The 24,567-nt window shown below is 39.4% G+C and overlaps 1 protein-coding gene across 1 annotated transcript in view; it reads left to right on the top strand.

The window, feature by feature from the left end:
- Positions 1 to 24,567, top strand: part of agrn (agrin) — a 463,463-nt gene that overhangs the window by 359,606 nt on the left and 79,290 nt on the right. Inside the window, exons 14-18 of the mRNA XM_056448992.1 lie at positions 10,144 to 10,260; positions 15,621 to 15,785; positions 16,391 to 16,534; positions 19,442 to 19,566; positions 19,649 to 19,754. Coding sequence (XP_056304967.1) covers positions 10,144 to 10,260; positions 15,621 to 15,785; positions 16,391 to 16,534; positions 19,442 to 19,566; positions 19,649 to 19,754 — 657 coding nt within the window. The remainder of the gene's footprint in view (positions 1 to 10,143; positions 10,261 to 15,620; positions 15,786 to 16,390; positions 16,535 to 19,441; positions 19,567 to 19,648; positions 19,755 to 24,567) is intronic.

The raw sequence follows: 24,567 nt of genomic DNA, 5'->3' as shown, positions 1-24,567 counted from the left end.
TTACTTTAATGGTATTAAAAAATTAAAAACTGCTTTTATTCTAGCCAGAATAAAACAAATAAGACTTTCTCCAAAAGAAAAAATATTATAGGAAATACTGTAAAAAAATCCTCGCTCTGTTAAACATAATTTGGGAAATATTTGAAAAGGAAAAGAAATCACAGGAGGCTAATAATTATTAATTCTCCTTGCAACGTCTGACTTAAAGTTTTTGTTCAAATGTAAATAAAAACTGAGAAATATCAAAGACTCTAGAATACTCAAGTCATGTCACTCGTATAGTTTTGAATGGGAAAAAAATGTAACTATAAATATGGTGAATAAAGCCCCGCCTACTAGTACAGGAGCCAATCATCGATTGCTAAATGGCAAATGAAGCCCGCCTTCTAGTACAGGAGCCAATCATCAATCGAAATAGACTGACGATACTCCGGGGGAGTGACTCTGACCAGATGTTAGTTTCTGCAGATTTTGTATGATTTGGATGTTTAGAAATGAAACCAAAGAGACACTTTGATTTTATTGGTGATTCCTAATATGACATTCATTTGTAAGCTTGGCAAGTAGTTTTGGAGAATCTGATGTTTCCCCATTCAAACAGAATGCCCGAGCATACTGGCCGAGAGGTGTTTCAAAGATGGCCGTCGAGTGAAATTGCTTACCTTAAAGGGACTTTGGAAATATATATTTTTTCCACAATGAGGCCTCTTGTACATCCTTTTAGAAATTTCTGTTATTTCCGGTCAAAAAAAATTAATTAAATAAAAAAAAACTAGCTGGTTGATTAAAAGTAACTTTAGGTCAGAATTTGCAAGGGGTATGAAACATTTCGAGCTTGACTTTAAAAGAATAAATGATCTTACTATGTCATACAATATTACAAATAAAAGCAAGATATGAATATATAAAACTTCAACCTATTTTATTTTAACTAGATGTCAAAGCAGCATTTCTAATAATAGCATTGTTAAAGTTTTTTCATGTAATGTTTTAATTTTTATATATATATTTAAAGATTTTTTTTTTTTTGCGTTTTTGCTTTGATTGTGATAGGATAATGTGTAGACAGGAAATTAAGTTGGAGAGAGTAAGGGGTATAGGATTGGGAAAGGTCTACAAGCCTGCACTCAAACTCGGGACACCTCGAACCCTGTAAATGGACCAATTGATCACAATGCTATAGGTGCCTAACATAATATTTTCATTTTAATTGACTGCTTTGATTTTAAGTAACAACAAACCAACTTACACACACTTAATCATCATTCATTTCAAAAATAGGATTTATTCAATCTAATCAACTGGTTGAAAATCACCATCAGTGGATTACCACAGCCATGATACTTAAATCTCAATTTCAATAAAGTGTGACATCACATTCTTATGGGTTTTATAATATCAACTTGATATTATTGGACATCCATGTCATTAACCTCACCAATGATCCACGATTAACAATTAAATAAATAAACAAACAAACACCCAAGCCGATCAGTCACACTCTTAGCAGCACCTTGTTGTGTCAGGAAAGATAGTGTTGTAGAACAAATGAGTGTGGTGGGAGGATGGTGAAGAATCACAGCGAGACGAGAAGAAAGGATCAAATTAAAAGCACCTTTGTCATAATAGACTCACTACAAAGAGGAGAGGTTTAATGAGGTGTGGACAAAACCCATCTCTGGAGCCACAAAATGCTATGAAAGGCACTGCGACACATCACTATTATATGTACACTTCTGATTTACGACAACCTAGTCCTCTTCGCTCTGAACTGCGAACCACAAACCTGCCACCTCACAACCATCCGGCTCAATGGCCTAGAGAAGAAGTGCAAAAAACAATACGGGAAAAAATGACAACACGGAAAAGACAAATTGGTACCTGCCATCTGCCTCCAGCACAATATTATAGTTAAACAGCGAAACAAATTTCCTCCGTATGAGAGCTGGAATGGCGTAATTAGGTTTACCGTTGGAATAGATTGCATCAACAAAAAAATATTAAAGTTTATATATAGATGTAGAGTCTTGACTATTGCACTGTTTCTAAATGTGTAGCTGTTATGTCTCTTGGTTTTTAATTTCAGTGTGTTTTGTTTTTATTGTTCTACAATACATGGGTTTTATTTTTATGTACAGCACTTTGGTCAGTCTTGTGGCTGTTTTTAAATGGGCTTTATGAGTAAAGGAACTTATATTATATTATATTATATTATATTATATTATATTATATTATATTATATTATATTATATTATATTATATTATATTATATTATAATATATTATATTATATTATATTATATTATATTATATTATATTATATTATATTATATTATATTGTATTATATTATATTATATTATATTATATTATATTATATTATATTATATTATAATATATTATATTTTATTATATTATATTATATTATATTATATTATATTGTATTATATTATATTATATTATATTATATTATATTATATTATATTATATTATATTATATTGTATTGTATTATATTATATTATATTATATTATATTATATTATATTATATTATATTATATAAACAGATAAAATGTGCAATTGAGTTGTGATTAATCATAAGATTAATCACGATTAAATATTTGAATCAATTGAAAGCCCAAATTCATGTTTTTTTATTGTTTGTTTGTTTATTTATTGATATTGTTTTTATTCACCCAGTAAAGTTAATATATACAGTATAGTGAGAATCTGTTTTATTTATAATAATGCAACAAAAATATTAAACAACATTGTTTTTTAGCATAAATAATATTAAGGCCCAATCCCAATTCTAGCACCTTAGTCCTTCCCCTTACCCCTACCCCTCATTTTATGTGTTCACGTGAAGGGGTAGGGGTGTCCCAATTCTTTTTAGCTAAAAACGTTGGGCTTAGGGGAAGGGCTTGATAGCCCTTCAAACAGAGATTTTTCAGGACGACATTCGAAACCAAGGGGTATGAAAATTTTCCAATATACACCATCTACAACAACATCATGGCTGCACACGGAAGTCAGGAGACGCACAAATTAGTATTTTTTGTCATTTTTACAAATTTTTACAACAAACAAGCATATGTTTTAATATATTCATAGCCGCCTTTGTGTTTAACCGTGACACTTTAAATATCGCTATCTATAATCCCTAATAATAACTCTTGTACAGCAGTCCCAGAACATTCACTCGATGACACTCGAATACCCTGTCAGAAAAGTCTAGTGGCTGGGAATGAACCTTTTTACAGTGTCTGCTATAATGTTAATGTTGTTTTCGTGTGTTTACATGAATCAGGCTACGGTGTAAATGCACAGTACAGTTATGATCTTATTACCACATTATATTGTTATAATAACATGATAGTGTTACCTTCAGTGATTTCCTAAAGATAAATACCAAAATATAACGCAACTGGAATAACTACAGCAGTCATGATCGTCCATCTCATATAAAGCAGGGGAATGCGATGTCATATGATGACGTGTGCAGGTGTTGTAGTTGTGTCCCATTCCTTTGTGGTAATTTTTGAAGCCCTTCCCCTTCACATTCTATTTCAAGCGCCAAGGGGAAGAGGAAGGGGTAGGGGTACAAAAATAGAATTGGGATTAGGCCTAAGGGTGTTATGAAGCGGACAGGAGACAGAGGTAAGGAAACGTTAGGGTGTTTATTAAATGACAACAAGGAGCACATGAAGGATAGCCAGGAGGATCAGGAATGATGTTGGGGTCTTTTCCTCCGTGGCTGGGTAACAGGAATACACGAGGATGGACAGCACACACCAGATACAGCTGACAGAGGATGACACAGACTTGGAAGGACTGGAAGACAGGACGATTCGGGTGGACCAGGAAGACTAGGAGGAATACAAAGAGAACAGGTAAGTAAAGCGTTTGTTTTAGCTGAGGATGACTACGCTGAGTGGTCGCTCAGTTGTCCGCTTTCGTCGAGACGAGCCCGGACAATGAGCGACTGGAGTGCTGTGCTTTTATCTGGTGCTCGTGAATGTGATGCAGCTGTGTGCTCATTAGAAGTCAGGTGATGGTGATCTTCGTGAGTGGGGATCGTGAGAGCCTGACCAATCCGTGACAGTACCCCCCTCCCAGGGCCCGCTCCTGAGGGCCGACACCTCCGACGCCGTGGTGGTCTCCCTCTGCCTCTAGGCGCTGGGAACTCAGGGTGGCTCTCATGAAACTCCACCATGAGACTAGGATCGAGAATATCAGCTCTGGGAACCCATGTCCTTTCTTCGGGGCCGTACCCTTCCCAGTCCACCAGGTACTCCAACTGGCCACCACGACGTCGGGAACGCAAGATCTCCTTCACTGCGTAGACGGCTCCTTCTTCTAGGAGCAGTGGAGGAGGGGGTTCCTCTTCGTGGTCAGGCTCTGTGGAGGGAAGAACAGGATCGTGATAGGGTTTCAGGAGTGATACGTGGAATGTAGGGTGAATACGGTAGTGAGAGGGTAATTGTAGTTTGTAGGTGACGGGGTTAACCTGTTCCACGATGGTGAAGGGACCAACAATCGGGGACTTAACTTGCGAGAGGGCAGTCGCATGCGTATGTCCCGGGTGGATAGCCACACCTTTTGTCCGGGTGTGTATCTGGGTTCTTCAGACCTTCTTCTATCGGCGGTTACCTTGCTTCGACGGACTGCCCTCTGCAGATGTTGATGAGCCTCGTCCAGACTCTCTCGCTCTCCCGGAACCAGTGATCCACTGCGGGGACATCAGATGGTTCGCCATCCCAGGGAAAGAGCGGTGGTTGGAAGCCCAGGACGCACTGGAATGGCGTGAGTCCGGTGGAGGGTTGCCGCAGTGAATTTTGGGCATATTCTGCCCAGCCCAAATACTGGCTCCAGGAGCTCTGGTGACCACTGCAGAAGGTCCTCAGGAACCGTCCCACCTCCTGAATCTTCCTCTCTGTCTGCCCGTTGGTTTGGGGATGATATCCAGAAGAGAGGCTGACGGCCACACCTAGGAGCTTGAAGAAGGCTTTCCATAGACGTGAGATGAACTGTGGACCTCTGTCCGACACAATATCTTCTGGAATACCAAATGACCTGAAGACTTGATTAAAGATATTGTCGGCTGTTTCAAAGGCTGTGGGAAGACCTTTCAGAGGGATTAGTTTGACAAACTTTGAGAATCTATCTACGATGACCAGAATACAGGTATTACCTTCTGACGAGGGGAGGTCAGTGATAAAGTCCACTCCTAGGTGTGACCAGGGACGGTTCGGAATCGGCAAGGGATGGAGCTTTCCAGCGGGTAGATGACGTGGGCTCTTGGATTGGGCACAGTCCTTACAGCCCTGAACATATTGCCTCACATCCCTTGCCATGTTTGGCCACCAGAATCGTTGGGATACTAGCGAGAGAGTATTGTTGATCCCTGGATGTCCAGTGCCTAGCGAGGTATGTAAGGAGTGGATCAGATCTACCCGGTGTTCAGGTGGTATGAACTGCCGATGAGGAGGGCATCCCGGCGGAGCAGGGGCTTCCGGAGTGGCAACGACTGGAGGAGCGTTCCAGGTGATCGGACAAATGGAGATGTGTTCGGGAAGAATCTTCGTTGGGAGTTCTTCATGATCGTGATGCTCGTGTAAACGAGAGAGAGCGTCTGCTCTTAGATTCTTGGGTCCTGGACGATAGGAAATGGAGAAATCAAAACGTGAGAAGAAAAGTGACCATCTGGCTTGACGTGGACATAGTCTCTTGGCCTCTTTGATATATTGGAGGTTTTTGTGATCTGTGATCACCTGGAACGGATGTTTGGCTCCCTCCAACCAGTGACGCCACTCCTCCAAGGCTAGCTTGATTGCTAGAAGCTCCCTGTCTCCTATGCTGTAATTCTGCTCCGCCGGGCTCAACTTCCGAGAGAAATAGGCACAGGGATGCAGTCGGGGGGGTGTATCATGATGTTGGGATAATACTGCCCCGACGCCGGTGGTGGATGCGTCCACTTCCACCACGAAAGGAAGATTTGGGTCAGGATGAGTCAGGAGTGGGGCCCTTGTGAACTCCTTCTTAAGAAGGCGGAAGGCTGCGGCTGCTTCTTTGGTCCACTCCAGTCCTTTGGGTTTACCCTTGAGGAGATTAGTGAGAGGTGATGTAATCCTGCTGTAGTCCTTGATCAAACCGTCTATAAAAGTTAGCAAACCCAAGAAACCTCTGGAGCTCCTTAATGGAAGTGGGTTCTGACCAGGATAGAACAGCCTCAATTTTCTTCCCATCCATACGTATACCGGTTTTGGTCAATGATGTATCCCAAGAAATGAATCGACTTCTGGTGGAATGAGCATTTCTCCGCTTTGAGGTAGAGGTGATGTTCTCTCAATGTGTGTAGGACCTCCGCAACGTGTTGGCGATGTTCGGCCTCACTCCGGGAGTAATGAGGATGTCATCTATGTACACTATTACAAAGTGGTGAAGAAACTCCCCGGAGGACTTCATGAATGAAGTTTTGGAATACGGAGGGGGCGTTGACCAGACCGTAAGGCATGACCTCATATTCATAGTGGCCAGTAGGGGTCACGAATGCTGTCTTCCATTGGTCCCCCTCACGTATTCTTATCAGATTATACGCGCTGCGGAGGTCCAATTTAGTGAAGACTTTAGCTTCTCGGAGCTGTTCCAAAGCGGCTGGTACCAGAGGAAGGGGATATCGGTATTTTACTGTACCGTTATTTAGGACCCTGTAGTCGATGCATGGACGCAGCCCTCCGTCCTTCTTGGCCACAAAGAAGAAGCTTGAGGCGGCTGGTGATTTTGAGTGACGTATGTACCCCTGACTCAGAGCCTCCCTTATGTAATCTTCCATTGCCTGATTCTCTGGAAGCGAGAGCGGGTAGATCCTACCTCTTGGCAACTGGGCATCTGGAACTAGGTCGATCGCGCAGTCCCATGGCCGATGCGGCGGTAGCTGGGAAGCTCTCTTGGGGCAGAAGACATCATGAAAGGAGCTGTACTCCTTAGGAATGTGGATAGACTGCTTCTCAGGAGGACTCTCGACCGATGTTGTAAACAAAGAAATGGGGTTCCGACCTTGAAGAGGGAGATTTGGAAAACAGGTAGGTGTACATCCAGATCCCCATTTCTTTATCTCTCCTGTGCCCCAAGAGATGATGGGATCGTGCTTCACCAGCCACGGGCGCCCTAGAATGATGTCCATATTTGCACCCTCCAGAACCAGAAATTGAATCCTCTCTTGATGTAACAACCCCACTTGAAGAAGGATGTCTTCGCATTGTCGATGGATACGGGTCGAAGATCGAGTGCACTGGGTTATCGGTTGTATCTGGTATATATGCGAGGACGCCTCAGTACGTAGGTGGAGTTGACGACAGAGGGATTGGGAGATGAAGTTCCCTGCTGACCCGGAGTCGATGAGGGCTGTGACAAGGAGAGAAATAGAGGCAGTAGTTATTTGTACGGTGGTAGTAAGTGGTTTACATTGTTCAATATTCGTACTGAATACACTCACTGAAGTCCGAATGGGACGAAGGGGACACTCCATACGGGTGTGTCCACTGACACCGCAGTATAGACACAGACCCCGGGTCAGCCTCCTCTGTCGTTCCGCTGATGTCAGTCTTCCAGACTCTATTATCATGGGTTCTGGTTCTGGAGAGGCTGTTGACTCAGGCGATTGGAGGAGTGCAGACGAGGGGGGTGATGGTGTCCTGTTGATAGGAACGGAGACGATCGGAACATCGGAGAGAATGTTGGATGAATCTCTCCAGACCCATAGTATCATCTAATGTGGCCAGCTGGATTCGGAGAGTGGGTTCCAAGCCGAGCCGGTACGTGGTCAACAACGATCTCTCATTCCATCCACTTGCAGCTGCTAGAGTGCGAAACCGGAGAGCATATTCCTGTGTAGATAGAGTACCTTGCTTTAGATGATACAGCTGCTCTCCAGCGGCTACTTCCCCATCAGAACGTCCAAACACCTCTTTGAAATACTCCGTGAAGGTAGTGATGGAATTCATGACCGGCCCGGCTTGGTTCCAGATCGTCTCAGCCCATTTAAGTGCAGGCCAGAGAGTAGTGATACGATGTAGGCGATCTTTGACTTATCTGTGGGATATAGAGAAGGTTGCATTTCGAATATGAGGGAACATTGTAACAGAAAACCATTGCACTCCCCCGCTCCGCCTGAGTAGGGCGCTGGTCGGGCCATGGGACTGGAAGGAAGGGCCGAAGAAGAAACTGTGGAGGCGGAAGTGCTCGGTGCTGGTGGTGCGTTGGAAAGTGGAGCTGGTGGCTGTAGAATCCGCTGCAACTGGTCCACCAGCTCTTGAAAGTGATCGGGGGTGCTCATGTTGTCGTCGTTATTGGTCCGGGCTTCTGTTATGAAGCGGACAGGAGACAGAGGTAAGGAAACGTTAGGGTGTTTATTAAATGACAACAAGGAGCACATGAAGGATAGCCAGGAGGATCAGGAATGATGTTGGGGTCTTTTCCTCCGTGGCTGGGTAACAGGAATACACGAGGATGGACAGCACACACCAGATACAGCTGACAGAGGATGACACAGACTTGGAAGGACTGGAAGACAGGACGATTCGGGTGGACCAGGAAGACTAGGAGGAATACAAAGAGAACAGGTAAGTAAAGCGTTTGTTTTAGCTGAGGATGACTACGCTGAGTGGTCGCTCAGTTGTCCGCTTTCGTCGAGACGAGCCCGGACAATGAGCGACTGGAGTGCTGTGCTTTTATCTGGTGCTCGTGAATGTGATGCAGCTGTGTGCTCATTAGAAGTCAGGTGATGGTGATCTTCGTGAGTGGGGATCGTGAGAGCCTGACCAATCCGTGACAAAGGGTGAGTTCACAATGGATCATTGACATTTTTTGGTTCATTTTAAACAAATTCGGCTACAAATAATTTGATTATGTGTGAACTGCCATCTGAACTATGGGGGTAGCCAAACAAGCCACCCTAACACAGGTGAATGGGCTTCACAATCCATCTGTAGAAAACACATTTATTCATCTCACTGACACATTAACTGACACAAACACTGTGCATTTATGAAGTGTGCTTCACACAGGTGAGTGGGCTTGACAAACCACCTGTAAAAATTCCCTCCCTCTCTCTCTCTCTCTCTCTCTCTCTCTCTCTCTCTCTCTCTCTCTCAAAAAAGAAAAAAACATCAAGCACTCTTACCCTAGCACTAAATTCTCTGAGAACAAACAAGTTACTTAGTATAACTAGCACTTATTGTGTGTATTACCTCTTCTTGTCGAATCATTGAATGCCTCCTCAATTGTAAGTCACTTTGGACAAAAGCGTTTGCTAAATGTAAATGTTTAAAAACGTGTGTCGAAACATGTATGGCTGCTGTTAGACTATCTAAACAGCACCAAAACAGCATGTTATGTCACAACATATGGCCAAAAAAAAGGACTGAATTCTCAAACACACTGGTTTACTTTTTTATTATCACAGTCACAGTGCTGGCCATTACAGTTGACTACAACATACCTACCACCTCACAACTATTTGGCCCAATGGCCCAGAAAAGAAGCGCTCAAACAGAAAGACTGAGAGAGAAAAAAAAAATGACAGCACGGATAAGACAAATAGGCACCTGCCATCTGCTTCCAGCACAATATTATAGTTAAGCACTGAAAAAAAAAACTTCCTCCGCATGAGAGCCAGAATGGTGTAATTAGGTTACAAGGAGAGTGGACTGACTTCCACGCGTCCTGATTTGCGCTCCTGTGCATTTGCGTCCATAAGCACGGAGTCCATAAATCTTTGTTTGACACTGCAGTGTAGGTGTAAACGGCGCTAGAACAAATGGAGACAACAGGCCCCTGAGAATGTGTCAAATGTCACCCACCAGACATTCAACGAGAGGCCTATTGTTTGTTTTCACGGCTGGTAATAGCATCATTTTTTCCTGATTTTGAATTGGTGTCAGGATTTGTAAATAGAATTGTTATCTGGCAGCCAGATGCAGGCTCTCCCACCTCTTGCTCCTTAAGCGATTCTTATTGTGTTGTACTAAATTGCATTTCAGCTTGAATTGTTTAGTTTAATTTGTCTTAAGAATGCTGTGGATCTCAATACGTCTCTCTCTCTCTTTCTCTGTGTGTGTGTGTTTGCTGTGTATCTTCTGTCTAGCTATCGTATCACCACCTCCAGAGCTTGTTGCCTCCCAGCACTGTAGCCAAACAGTTTATGGATGTTGTGAAGATAACAAAACCGCAGCCCTGGGTGTTGGACAGGCTGGATGTCCTAGTACGTATACCTTTATCTATTGAGTGATTTACCTTAATTTAGTCCTAAAAGAGGGGGGAAACGAAAGAAAGAATTATATTATATTATATGATTCATTCATTTTCTTGTCGGCTTAGTCCCTTTGTTAATCTGGGGTCGCCACAGCGGAATGAACCGCCAACTTATCCAGCATATGTTTCAGTGGATGCCCTTCTAGCTGCAACCCATATCTGGGAAACATCTATACACACTCATTCACACTCATACACTATGGACAATTTAGCCGACCCAATTCACCTATACCACTTGTCTTTTATCTGTGGGGGAAACCGGTGCACCCGGAAGAAACCCACGCGAACGCAGGGAGAACATCCGAAATCCACACAGAAATGCCAACTGACCCAGCCGAGGCTCAAACCAGCGACCTTCTTGCTGTGAGGCGACAGCACTACCTACAGCACCGCGTCGCCTATATTATATTATATTATATTATTTTATATTATATTATATTATATTATATTATATTATATTATATTATATTATATTATATTATATTATACTATATTATATTATATTATGCATATACACTCACCGGCCACTTTATTAGGTACACCTTACTAGGGGGTGTACCTAATAACTGCCTTAATCCTTCATGGCATTGATTCAACAAGGTACTGGAAATATTCCTCTGAGATATTGGTCCAAATTGACATGATGGCATCATGGAGTTTCTGCAGATTTGTCTGCTGCACATCCATGATGCGAATCTACCGTTTCACCACATCCCAAAGGTGCTCTATTGGATTGAGTTCTGGTGACTGTGGAGGCCATTTGGGTACAGTGAACTCTTTGTCATGTCTCATTGTCCAAAAGTCTGCCAAGAAAATATCCCCCACACCATTACACCACCACCAACCTGAAACGTTGATTCAAGGCAGGATGGATCAATGCTTTCATGTTGTTGATGCCAAATTCTGACCCTACCATTAAAATGTTGCAGCAGAAATCGAGACTCATCAGACCAGGCAACGTTTTTCCAATCTTCCATTGTCCAATTTTGATGAGCCAGTCTCCTCTGACCTCTGGCATCAACAAGGCATTTGTGCCCACAGAACTGCTGCTCACTGGATATATTTTTTCCTCATTCTCTGCAAGCCCCTACAGATGGTTGTGCGTGAAATTTCCAGTCCTTCAAAGTCACTTAAATCACCTTTCTTCCTCATTTTGATGCTCGGTTTGAACTGCAGCAGATCGTATTGACCATTTACATGCCTAAATGCATTAAGTTGCTGCCATGTGATTGGCTCTTTAGAAATTTTTGTTAACGAGCAGTTGGACAGGTGTACCTAATAAAGTAGCCGGTGAGTGTATGTGGGAAGTGCATTTGCAAATAACACCAATGCGATGCATAGCCAAGGATAAAATGCATTAAAGATACATATATGATAAGATATGACATGACATGACTTCAGCTCATGTCTGCTCCAGTCTTCAGAGTCCTGAGTACTTCAAAACCACATTACTTATTCTATTTTTCATTTAAATCAGCTGATTCTCCACCATTCATTTCTAACTTGTTTTTCATGGAAAATCCCTCCCTCCAGTGGGGTTTTAACAATCTTATGCATTCAACATGCATACGTTTTTGATCATGCAAGAACAATTACTGGTGTCATATGATGTCCTTTGAATAGCAATGTCATTGTTTTCTACCCCATGATTCGGTATATAATTAAAAGCATATGGTCAATTGCTTATGACTGACCAAGAGTACATGGCAGAAGGCACATCTTAAGTCAGTCTGGGTAATAGGTTAACTAGAAATGCATACATTCATGCATTTTTCCAAGTTAATTTTAGTTAATTTAGTAATATTAGCATAATACAATACGCAAGTGCTTCTTTTATCTTCATTTTGAAGTTGCTTTATATAAATGAAAGTGTAATTTGCTAAATGATATATGTAAATGCCATTTAACTCTAAAAGCTGAAGCTCATTAAATGCTTGGTTACTTTTTTGGAAGGGGAAGTAAAATGCACATACAGTAAAATAATCATGTTTCGCTTAGCGTTAGCACAGCATTGTTTTGGAACTTCAGTAAGTCTTTTTGTTTTACCTTCAGGCATAAAAATTATAGTATGAACAATAAGTGAACCAGGAAAAAAATGATTAAAAGAAACGAGAACACATCCTTAGAAATGTTTCTTGAGCACCAAATGTACTACCAAATATTGTTTCTAATAATTCTCGAAATAATTGATAATTGCTTTTAAAATACATTACAGTGCGAAGTGGATCATTTGACTATCTAATGCCTCACAACCTTACTGTTTTTACGGTTTTTGGAAAAAATAAATATAGCCTTGGTGAAGATAAGAGCTATTTTAAATTAATGGACATTCATATTCATATTAATGGTGTCATTAAAAGTCTTTCTTACATATCTAGTGGTGGTAAAGGCCTCGAACTCTGTCCTAACAAGGCTTAATGAATAAAAAGCAGGGATGTGGGATCTGAACTGAGAAGAGAGCATGTTATAGGTCCATGAATGTTAATTAGATGATGTAACATTTGTCCAACAGTTGCTGAAGCAAATAAGTCTGCCCTAGCCGTATTAGAAATTGAGCATTCATTCTTTTTATCCACTGTCAATGCAACTGGTTTAACCTAACATTTTATACCGCCGTTTTTTCTTTGCTATGTGGCCAATAAAAATTAAATGGAGCTCATTTATATCTCTCTGTAAGAATGTAAATGTATAAACATTATATATATTTTTAATTATGCAGAAAGTAAGCGAACAAAGCATCTGTATGGACCTATGTGGTCCTCCTAATGATTTGTCTCTTCAACTGTGTATTAAAAGAGTTATGGAAGTTTGTTTCCTCCACTGCATAAAAACAATTAAAGGGTTTATATCTCACAACTCTCTAAAGAAGTCAGAATTGCAAATAAGTCAGATTTTCAAGTTTCTGCCAATAAATTTGACAATTAGTTTTGTAATTTTGAATTATTTTCTCACAATTTTGAGTATATATCTTACAATTCCTATTTAATGACTAGTAATAATGAGCAGGCAGTTCTGACAATTGTGAGAATTAAAAAGTCTGTTCAGCTATTAGTGACACTGGTGGTCATTACATGAACTGCAGACATGAACTTTTTACTTGTGCTTGATGAATATTAATATGTAAATATGTGCCTTGAGTTGAGCCACTCAATACCAAAAGAAATGCAAATGACAGCAGGGATAAAAAAAGGTGGAAAAGAAAGTATCTGACCATAGCAATTTAAATATACTTACACAAGCTCTTCAGTTTACTGGCATCATGCCATGTCGATGAAGTCAGTAAAATGAAAGAAAAAATAAAAACAAACAAACAACATAAGAATAGTTTGATTGTAAAGCACATTTGAAACTATTGATTGTATGGTTCTGTGTGAAGCTATAGTCGATCCATTTTCTTGTGTGACTAACTTTATAGTACAGAAATCCTCTTTCTGTGTTATCCGAAAACATTATAATTGTAACACGGGGAGTGACACAGACAACTGAAATTTAGGATCCATTTGCAGGTTTATTCGAAGTCAGGGAAGCAATGGTCAACACAGGTGCAAACAGATGTATAAAGGCAGTCCAGAATCATAGTCAAACACAGGCAAGAGGTCGGTAGACAAGCGGCAGACAAGGAGAAAGGGAAACCAGGCAAAGGTCAAAACACGGAGGAACAAGACTAAGGGAAATGCGTTGTAATGTCACTTTACAGATAAACAAGACTCGGCAATGGAAATGAGAGTGTGTGCTGTTTAAGTAGTGTCTGTAATCAGTCTTTGACAATGCTCAGGTGGTGCGAGTGTAATCAGTAGAGACTTGGAGCAGGTGTGAGTATGTGCGTGGCATGACTGAATATGTAGTCCATTAATGGAGGAATTGTAGTCCATGTGTGTTTGTGTGTGAGATCCAGCGATCTGGGAGTTATGATCGCTGATGATCGTGACAATAATTGTTTGGGATGCTTTCAGTGTAATCAGTATAAACTGATTTTTAGGTGAAGGACTTGGGATGTTTTGCCAGGAAGTTCTAAAGAGTGTAACATTGACACACATTTATAAATGCATCTTGAACAATTATAATAAAAAGCTTAAATAGACAATCTAGGAAGTCTATAAACATCCAATTTTTACAGATTCATTATAAGCTCAAATTAAATGGAACACCGCTGAAGAATTTCTTGTCCTTTGGAATTCCTCACCTGAAAATCAGTTTACAGGCTTATACCATAGACTGTAAAAGATATGGACTTAGTATCCATTACGTCACCCATAAGTTTCCGAAGTGCGCAAATGAGCTATGAGTTTGTGGCCAAACTTCGCCATTTTGTTTGCACGTCATCGCGGCGACCGGGGGTTACCAAATAGAGGTGGAGCGTGAGCTTCAGTGCCTGCGAGCACTGCTTATAGACTGGCTTTTCTTTGGGAGAAACGCTTAATACTTCATTACCTGCGACTCGTTTATGTTTTGACCATTTGTGCTTGCTTGTGTACTGCATCATTAAAGTGTTTAGTCTTTAAAAAAACACAGTTATAATACATCGAGCCACTAAGCATTATTTTTATGATTCTTTTCTACAGGAGGAAAATGCTAATTAATGATTAACATTCTTAAATAAAAAAAAACATTTATAGAGATAGTATGAGTATATAATTTTACTCACCTGGAAATGGAAGCCACTTAAATGGTTTGTGAGCACAATTAAGTGCACACAGCATGCCATATCATCTGATAATTGTAAGAAATAATTCCAAAAGGCAACTGACTGTGTAAAACCACATAAATCAAAACAAAAATATGATGTATTTTTACGATGTATGTGTCGAGTTCAGTGGCTAATTAGCCGGAATTAGCTGAGGTGACATGACTGCAATCAGCAAGACCTAGCTGTCATTCAAGTGGCCACACCCATAATTATGCAGACCCAATATAACTTAATAAAATGAAACAGATGAGTTATAAAAAAATTCACCCCCTCACAGTTGTCATGAAGGATTATATTAGCTATATACACCAAAATCGTTCTTTGTACCAGGCTGTAAACACCTTTTTTTCTGCTGTAAAGTTGGCCATTTTAACAATGGGGTCAATGGAAATGTGCTCTATTATGGAGCCAGGACTAACAGAATTTCGATGAATTGCAGTTTCAGTTACTTCCGTATTAGCTTCATGAGAGAGAGCGAGAGGTTGCCGCTTGGCTTACACAGACAACCTTGGAAGTCCGTAAAGATCCATTTTTTAGAAGTTCATTATAAGCTATTCACACATTAATTGAACATCAAGTTCTAGATTGTGAACTCCACTAAAAACATATTTTTTTTCCTTCAGGTGTGTGTCAGTGCAATCATTACGGCTCATACGGAGGCACATGTGACCCCTCAACCGGCCAGTGCTCCTGTAAGCCTGGCGTCGGCGGACTGAAGTGTGACCGCTGTGAGCCTGGATTTTGGAACTTCCGCGGCATCGTCACAGAAAACATGAGCGGCTGCACACGTAAGCATCACTCTCCTCTCCCTATCCCGGCGATACATATATATATGTGCTCTCAGGGCATTTTCTGTTAAATGTGTTAAACGTTCCTTTCTAATCCCAAATCCGAAGTGACAAGCTACTCATTTAACGTGTGCCATCCGCAAATGCGATTTCTGTCAAAACAAGCATTTGGAGTTAAGCCTCCGAGCCACTGTGGGGTAATGGGAACTGCATGAGAGCGCAACGTGGCCTGACCTATAAGTTCTGCCTACAGACCAATAACCCCCGTTTATGTGTGTTTGTCGGGAAAAAACAAGCGTGATTGAAACAGTTTGTGCTCCATCCCAGGGGTCCTGGGAGCATTAGCACATTCTGCGAGCCACATTCGCTTTCACCCCTGGGCATCTTGACCCAGGTTTGAACTGCGGTGGTCATCGACAGAGCGAGCGCTATTGCTGGAGCTGTGGGGTCACAGATTGGAGCAGCTCCAGATTGCATGCATTTGCCGGATGTGTGGATGTTTTTGTCGGAGTGAAATTGAAGAGAAAGAGACAAGGAATCTAATCAAAACTGTTGAAGCAGATAAGGCTGACAGGCCTCTCTCTCTTTCTCTCCCTCTTCATCAGCATGTAACTGTGATGGAGTGGGTTCGGTTCGTGACGACTGCGAGCAGATGTCAGGCCTGTGCTCCTGTAAGCCTGGAGTTAAGGGCATGAAATGCAACGTGTGCCCCGATGGCAGCAAGATGGGAGTCAGCGGCTGTGACAAAGGTAACGTCGGTAACTTTTAATTAGCACAAAACTCAGACAATCTCTCTAAGATTACACTTCTAAGGCTGTGGTTTTAGGAAGTGTGTAATTAGGTCTGTTTATTCGCAATGTTGGACACATGTAGAAGTGACAGCGATGGTTAATTAATAGCCTTTGTTGAGCAAAAGTATGGCGACTAATAAGGCTTTCGGTGTCAGGAAACGTGATGTTGTGGTAAGCTGTGAGTGGGGTGTGGGTTCGAATCTGACATATGTGATAAGGGAAGTAAGCATAAGATGGTGTGAGGTAGTGATTAACAATTTGTTGTTGCCAAATTGATTGATTAATTAAACTATATTGGTGTTTTATCGTTGTTATGTTTGATAGACGTATAGGGCCCTATCATATATCCGGTGCAATAAGGCACAAGACGCGTTTGCTCCGATGTGTTGCTATTTTCAGATCAGCGCAAACTTAATTTTCCCATTTTCCACCACGTTGTTCCAATAGCAAATCCATTTGCGCCACTTTGTGGACTCATGGGTGTTTCAGTCTAGAAAAGAGGTGTGTTAAGGCGCATTGTTTCCACGTTGCTATTTTGAGGAAGTAAAATAGACTGTGCGATAGACCAGCTGAAAGCAGGTCTAAAGTATAGCGCAGAGCATGTTAGTTGTGTGCCTCGCTTACACATTGCTTAAAACACGCAAGATGTCCAGCAATACGAAAATATCTTTACAAATGAAAAATAATTAAAGAAATAAAATATTACTTAATAAATTAATATAAATATTAAATTATTATTTTCTACATAAATATAAAAATCAATACCTCCATGCCTTCTTCATCTCGGGGGGCTTTTTCAGTTTATTCACGACAACTTGCTTTTGTATACTGTTATTATTGTAAGTAGTATTATTTATTATATGCATATTTATATTTGTTGTAATAACAACAAGCTTAGATTTGTCCACCTGTCAGGTTTTGGACCATGTGGGGTATAGCACGTGTGTTTGGATATAACTCCTTTTTTTGATCCCCCTTGTTATTATTGTTTATTTATTCGTTTCCTGGAAATTAGAACTGAATTTATAAATAGTTTTGAAACAAATCTTTGCGCTTAACAAACGAAATTAATAATTATAATTAGTTAATAAACCATTTTTCCATCCTTAAAATAGCAAAAGTGGATTCGGACACGCCCTTAATGCTTTTGCATGCTGCGCTTTAGACTTTGTGCCTAGATCGTTAAAATAGAGCCCATTTAGTGTACATTGACCAATTATAGAGGTTTACATGTCCAGTTTACAGAGTGCTTATACTGTCATCTAATAGTTATCAAACAAACAGAATATTATCTTTATCATTAGTATAAACTATATATTATATTACACATTAAAACAATAGATTTTATATATGTGTTTTATGACAGACAGACAGACAGACAGACACGCAGACAGAAAATCAGATTTTCAGAAATTTATCTTTTATTTACAACACTTTTTTTACATTATGTGGCCCAGCTACATGCGCTTTTTTATATGAACTGAAATAATATCAGGAAGAATATCTTACACTCAGATTAGTTCAGCAAAATTCCTCTTGAACAACAAAGTTGGCAAAGAAAAAAACTAAGTTAGCATTTAGATAGATTTACTGTTTATTTATAAATTGACTGTTTAACAAGACATATGAGGTGACATGAATGCAATTAAATTAATAATAAAAAGATAGATAGATAGATAGATAGATAGATAGATAGATAGATAGATAGATAGATAGATAGATAGATAGATAGATAGATAGATAGATAGATAGATAGATAGATAGATAGATAGATAGATAGATAGATAGATAGATAGATAGATTTTATTTCAGACAAAAAAAGTTTTATTTTATATAAAGTAAAATTATATATAATTTTTTTTAAGTGTATATATACTTAAACAAAATTTTATTTATAATAAAAATAATAAACTGATATATAGAATGATACCCTACAATCTGATGAAATCAATGAAGTTCAAAGTTGAGTCTTCAAAGACACATCAGGGGTGACAGTGAAATTCTCTCCTGACGTCGCCCCCTGTGTCGCCTCGGTGAGAAATATGGAGTCACTGTCAGCTATTGACAGGAAGTGAAGAGCTTAATGAACCCAACAATCCCAGTGTTCCTGCCGCGTTCCTGCCAGATAAAAGCTGCCACATGAAAGTGCAGAAAAGGAAGCCAGTCAGTGCTGCAGGCCAGGCGGCACAGCCCAGCGCTCAGATGTCAGAGTAAAGAGGAGACTTCTGTGCCAGACAAGGTCCCAGCTCTGCTACTGATGCTAGGCCATCTTTCTGATGAATTTCAGTGGTGGAGGTCATCGGCTGCGTGTTATAACATGTAGCCCATGCTGAAATGACCAGCAAATATTGCTATTGCGAATGCTGGGATTTCACTTACATAAAAACAAATATTTTGACTAATACATTTATAGAGATGGTATAAGTATAGAATTTCACTCACCTGGGAAATGGATGCCACGTGAATGGTTTGTCAGCACAATAAGTGCACACAGCATGTCATGTCATCTGGCCTTTTTAACATTGGGCTCAATAGAAATGTGCTCTATTTTGGAGCCAGGACTAGCGGAATTTCGCTGAATTGCAGTTTCAGTTACTTCCATATTTGCTTCACGAGGTAGAGCGGGAGGTTGCCGCTTTATCCACACAAACAAGTTCCAAGAATTGTAGTGACCATTTCCTAATGCTATAGACAACCTACTTTCAGAGAGTTTCAGTAACTTAAGATCGCGAATAAATAGACTTAAATGGTGACCTCAAAATTTAGGAAATGTTCTGTAGGTTGTTCTCCATTTTTGATCTCCACTGTATGTGCTTTTATACCCCAAAAGTAGTAAATACAGATTATGCATTAACTATTCAACAGGACCTAAGGCTCCCAAGTCCTGTGCTGAGCTTGTGTGCCACTTTGGGTCTTCATGTGTGGAGGTGAATGGACAGGCTCACTGTGAGTGTCCTTCACCAGATTGTGACGAGAAAAACAAGACCAAGGTGAGCTCATATAGACCTGCACACTCTCAACACATGTTCTAATGATGCTTTCTATTTTAATAATTGACATGTTTGTGGACAGGTATGTGGTTCTGATGGGGTCACCTATGCAGACCGGTGCCAGCTGAAGACCATTGCATGCCGACAAGATAAGGAGATCAAGGTGGAGCATTTAGGCCAGTGCAAAGGTAAGTTTAGTCTAATGTACTCGGATTGGTTAAGTCATAGAAACAGAGTGAATTATGATATTAATTAACCCAGATAAATAACTAGCTAATAAAATCGCATAATGTGGTCTTGAATTAAATTGTAAAATTGTTATATTGTTCTTTTGTGTTTATTTACTTGCTTTTGTTATTTTGTTTTATTAATAGTCTGAATTTATTTGAACTTTTCTTCTTATAATTGTAAAGTTTTATTAATTGTGTATAGCATGTTAATATGTAACTTATATTGGTTAGTTGACTGTGTGTGTGTATATATATATATATATATATATATATATATATATATATATATATTTTAAGACAAAATTATAATTATTTATTACATTTTTACAGTATTTCCTATTATTATTATTATTATCATTATTATTATTATTATTATTATTACTATTATTATTATTATTAGCATTCTACATCTCAAATAACCAACGCGCAAAAGATATGTGAACGTTTTATATTACTTACACATGCTTATAACCCAATTATATATGAAAGACACTGGTCAGATTGTATTTTAGAGAGCAGGTGTGAGGTTCAGCTGTGTCCTCTTCATTTTCTGTTGGAAGCAGGCTCAAACTGATATGGCTAACAGCTGCTCTGACTGACAGTATTTATCCATCGCAAAATCGCTTGCTATTAGAGGCGTGATGCTTTTTTCTGGTGACCAGGAGCTGATCCGCGAATCATAGCACATTGTGTTAGCTGACCAATCAGAGCCTTTTGAGGGCATGCCTTTTGGAGGAACTAGGAAATATGACTGTCGTTTTCATGTTGGCTGAGTAGCTGTATATAATCAAAGTAAGATGTATGAAAAAATAACATGAAGCATGAGCACACATTGCTTTGTATTTTATAAACAACAAAGCCTTTAAAATACACTCTAAAGTAAATGGCTGTGTCTGAAACCGCCTACTACTCAGTAGGTACAGCATTTGAATTTAAACGTACTACTCGGCCATTAGAAAGGTATACAGAATGAATGTAAGAAGTATGAATGCAATTCGGGCGTACTACATCCACCATTTTGTCATGGTCATGTGACCTACCTGCGTCAGTTGCGTCGCTTCACTCCCATTTATGAATTCTCTCACGGGGCATCATGGGATAGCGCAGCGTCCATGGGATGCGCACTTCAGAATCTCGCCGGAAGTAGTAAGTCATCCGGGTACTTCTTGTATACTGATTTTCGAATTCTATGAATTCGGACAAACTACTTGGCTCACATACTGATTTTAGCGTACTGTATACTATGGAAGTATGCGGTTTTGGACGCAGCCACTGTCTTTTTTTTGGGGGGGGGGGGGGGGGGGGGGGGGGGGGGGGGGTTGGTGGCTATTTAACTAAACTTACATAGTTACAAATTACACTACTTGTATCTTGCAAAACTAGTAGAATTTTATGTACTGTCATCATGATGCAGACAAAATATAATAGCTCTTAGGACATATTTGAAAAATAAATTCACAACATTGCTAATAATAAAAACAAAATAAAATGCATTTATTTATTTCATTATTATTTTTGCATGTTTTGTTTTCCTTTTCAATATAATTTAATAACATGATAATATGGGAAGTTTATTTATAAACTAATTTCGAGAGGATCACATGCTTATGATTGCTAGGGGCTGGATCCGTATTATCCAATTCTCAATGCAACCAATCAGACGACTCCTAATCCACTACAAATACCCTGGGTTACGTACCAGCGCTATCTTCGTTTTGAAGAATCCCCCCTTCCACCTCGACTCCTCCTTCTTCCTAGATGGGTGACACGGTGGCCCAGTGCTTAGAACTGTTGCCTCACAGCAAGAATGTCTGGTTCCAGGCTTTACCAAACCAGCAGACGTTTCTATGTAGAGCTTGCACTTTCTCCCCGTGCTCACGTGGGTTTCCCCCGGGTTCCCCGGTTTCCTCCCACCGTCCAAAAACATGCAACTTAAGTTAATTGACTCATCCAAATCGGCACCATTGACATGCTCCTAGTAAGTAGTTATCTCTTAAGAGCAATCACTATCTGTTCATTGGTTACTACAGCAGGGGAGTTCTCGAGATCTACCTGAGCTCAAACTCCCCTCTCGCCTTGCAACGGGAGGGAGCCCCTGGTTCGAGGATCTTATGAGCTCAGGGCTCTCTTGCGGGACAGAATGGCAAACAAGTTTATAATTAATTATCAGCTAAGTGTGAACTCTTGAAATACAGTTTAATACGTGTACATATAGACCATTTTGAGGGATGTAAACAAAAACAATGGTCTCAACGTATTTCCTGTATTACGTTTTTAATTTCTATAGCTTTTAAGAATCCAACAAGAGCCACAAATTGATAAATAATGTTATGATAGCTGTTTTAGCATTAAGTTATGATTAAATTGCTTCTTGTTACAGTTATGAAATAGTTTCATAGCAAGCAGGAGAAGTTTATGTGCCAGTGACATCACATTGAAATAATCTAAGTAGTCTTGTTTTAAAATTGTAAATCAAGCGATAAATACTGATTAAGAAAATTGATTTATGCAGTTTGTTGGTGTAAACTGAGTTGCTCACAGGCAGAAATGAGGTCACTGGGTGTGCAGTTGTCTATGGGACGGGTAAGATGTGGGTGGTGGGTGTTCAAGGAATCGGAAAAGCTTCCTGACAGATGCTCTCCTGTAGATAGAGCTGTGCAGCTTGGCTCCAGGCTGGTTGCTTTGAATCCCCTGGAACCGGGCGACATTTGAGCTGTTTGATTTGCATCACCCCTGTGTGGATTAGCAGAGTTAACGGCACAGTCTGAGCGAAGCACCTGCAATCTGCCGGCTGTGGAGAGAATAGGGTATCGCTGTCTTTCAGTCTTAAATCGCAGATCGCCCGCTCTGTTCATGTGTGAGCGAAGGGACCTGGTAGAAGGCCAAGGTTAAGACTTTCATGTCGGCTGTATGTAGGAAGCGCTGTGCCAGCTCACGTCAGAAGGCGTCCGCGGAGGACTGATCTGAGATGGACATGATGCGTGCTGGACATTGCCAGCTGCTGCTCTTTGGATCAGATCCAGTGGCAGGTGCCAGATATTTTCAACAGCAGCCTGTGCTGTTAATCCACATAAGTGATTCAGTTTCATTGTCGACTGCTGCACTGTTTTTCCTGTATTTTTTTTACACTACAGTACTGGCAGCACGGTAGCAATGCCAGTAAGTTACTGTAAAAATGGATTACAGTACAGTTACTGTAATTGGCTTTACAGTACATTCACTTTTTTGTGATTTTGCATTTGGTAATTTTATGTATTTCTGTTTATTTTTACAGTATTATACCTCATTATACAATGCAAAATATTACTATTATTTAAAAATTATTAATAACTATAATATAAACTTGCAATTATACAATATATGGTTATATACTGCAGCATATAAGAAATCAATAGTTAATTAGCTTATGCTGAACAGACCTTGTGTACATTAATGTACATTAATAAATGTACATTTGATTAGTTAGTACATGTGTAATTACACGATTACATAAATTCGCTAAAATAATGTAATGTAAAATGCGATAATAATGTATCGCAATATAATAAAATAAATGCATTGTAATTGAAATTGCTGTGCATTGTATTACATTATTATTTTAATATTAATTATAATTAATATCCTTATTTTCATTTAAAAATACATTTTATTAGAAATAGTCATAATATTGTATATTATAAAATACAAATAGCTGCAAAAGCTTAGCTGCAAAATATTAAATGCATATTAGCATTGTGCAGTTTTGAAAACAATGGTAAGTTGGTGTTATTGATATTATAATCTTAATAAGAATTGGAGTAGTCTTTATTTTTTATAAATATGATTTTTCAAATATTATTGATTAGTTAATTACATACACTCAAAAAAATAGCTTTTGCTGCTTGTTAAAACTACTTATTTAAAATGAGTTAAAACGACACAATTCTTAAGTTTACTTTGGGACAACTAAATTGTTTTATGCTCAATCCACTCAAATTTGTTAAAAAAAAAAAAGAAATGAAGTTAACTAGGGGTGTAACGATTCACCTGACTCATGATTTGATACGATTCATGATACTCATCTCACGATTCACGATTTAGTCAAAATTTTTTAACAAAATTATTTGAAACAAATTTAAGGTGAAGAGCGCTTTCATGTTTTTCTTAAATGCTGCACATTTATTGCAAAATAATAAATTTTCTGCTATAACTAAATTGCTATTTAAAAAAAGAAAGAAAAAGAACAAAGAAGTAAAGAAGACTTATTAATATAAACAAACTAACCCTGTGACTGTACTGGGATTTTACATTTTTAAAAGGAAATATCAGCATATCTATGTTTTCTGGCATAAGCTGAGGTCTTTGCACATTTACAATCTCCCCTGCTGATGAGAAAACTCTTTCACTGTGGACTGAAATGGCTGGTGTGGAGAGTAAAATCTTTCCTAACCCAGAGAGCATTGTGTACAGAGGTGATCAATTGGCCCTCTGATCCAGGCAACTGGCCACTGGCATAAAAAAAACTGATTAAAATAATTACTAACTATATAGTAGGATAGAGACAGGAGTTAAACATAATTATGGTGAGGTGAGTAATTAATATTACTTGTATACTTAATTAGTATAAGTATCAGTGTGATACACTTAAGAAGAGATAATCTTGAACATTTTAAATATTCAATAATAATAAGCAAATTATTAAAATATGCATAAACTCATGTGAAAAGAGAGAGGGTAAAAATAGACTAATGCCTGGTTCTGTAACAGAACAATTATCTCTTTCAGTCTAAAA

Source organism: Danio aesculapii, chromosome 23, assembly GCF_903798145.1.
Source record: "Danio aesculapii chromosome 23, fDanAes4.1, whole genome shotgun sequence".
In the NCBI taxonomy this organism is placed as follows: Eukaryota; Metazoa; Chordata; class Actinopteri; order Cypriniformes; family Danionidae; genus Danio; species Danio aesculapii.
The sequence above is the reverse complement of the archived record's forward strand: the minus strand, read 5'-3'. Positions and strand labels throughout refer to the sequence as shown.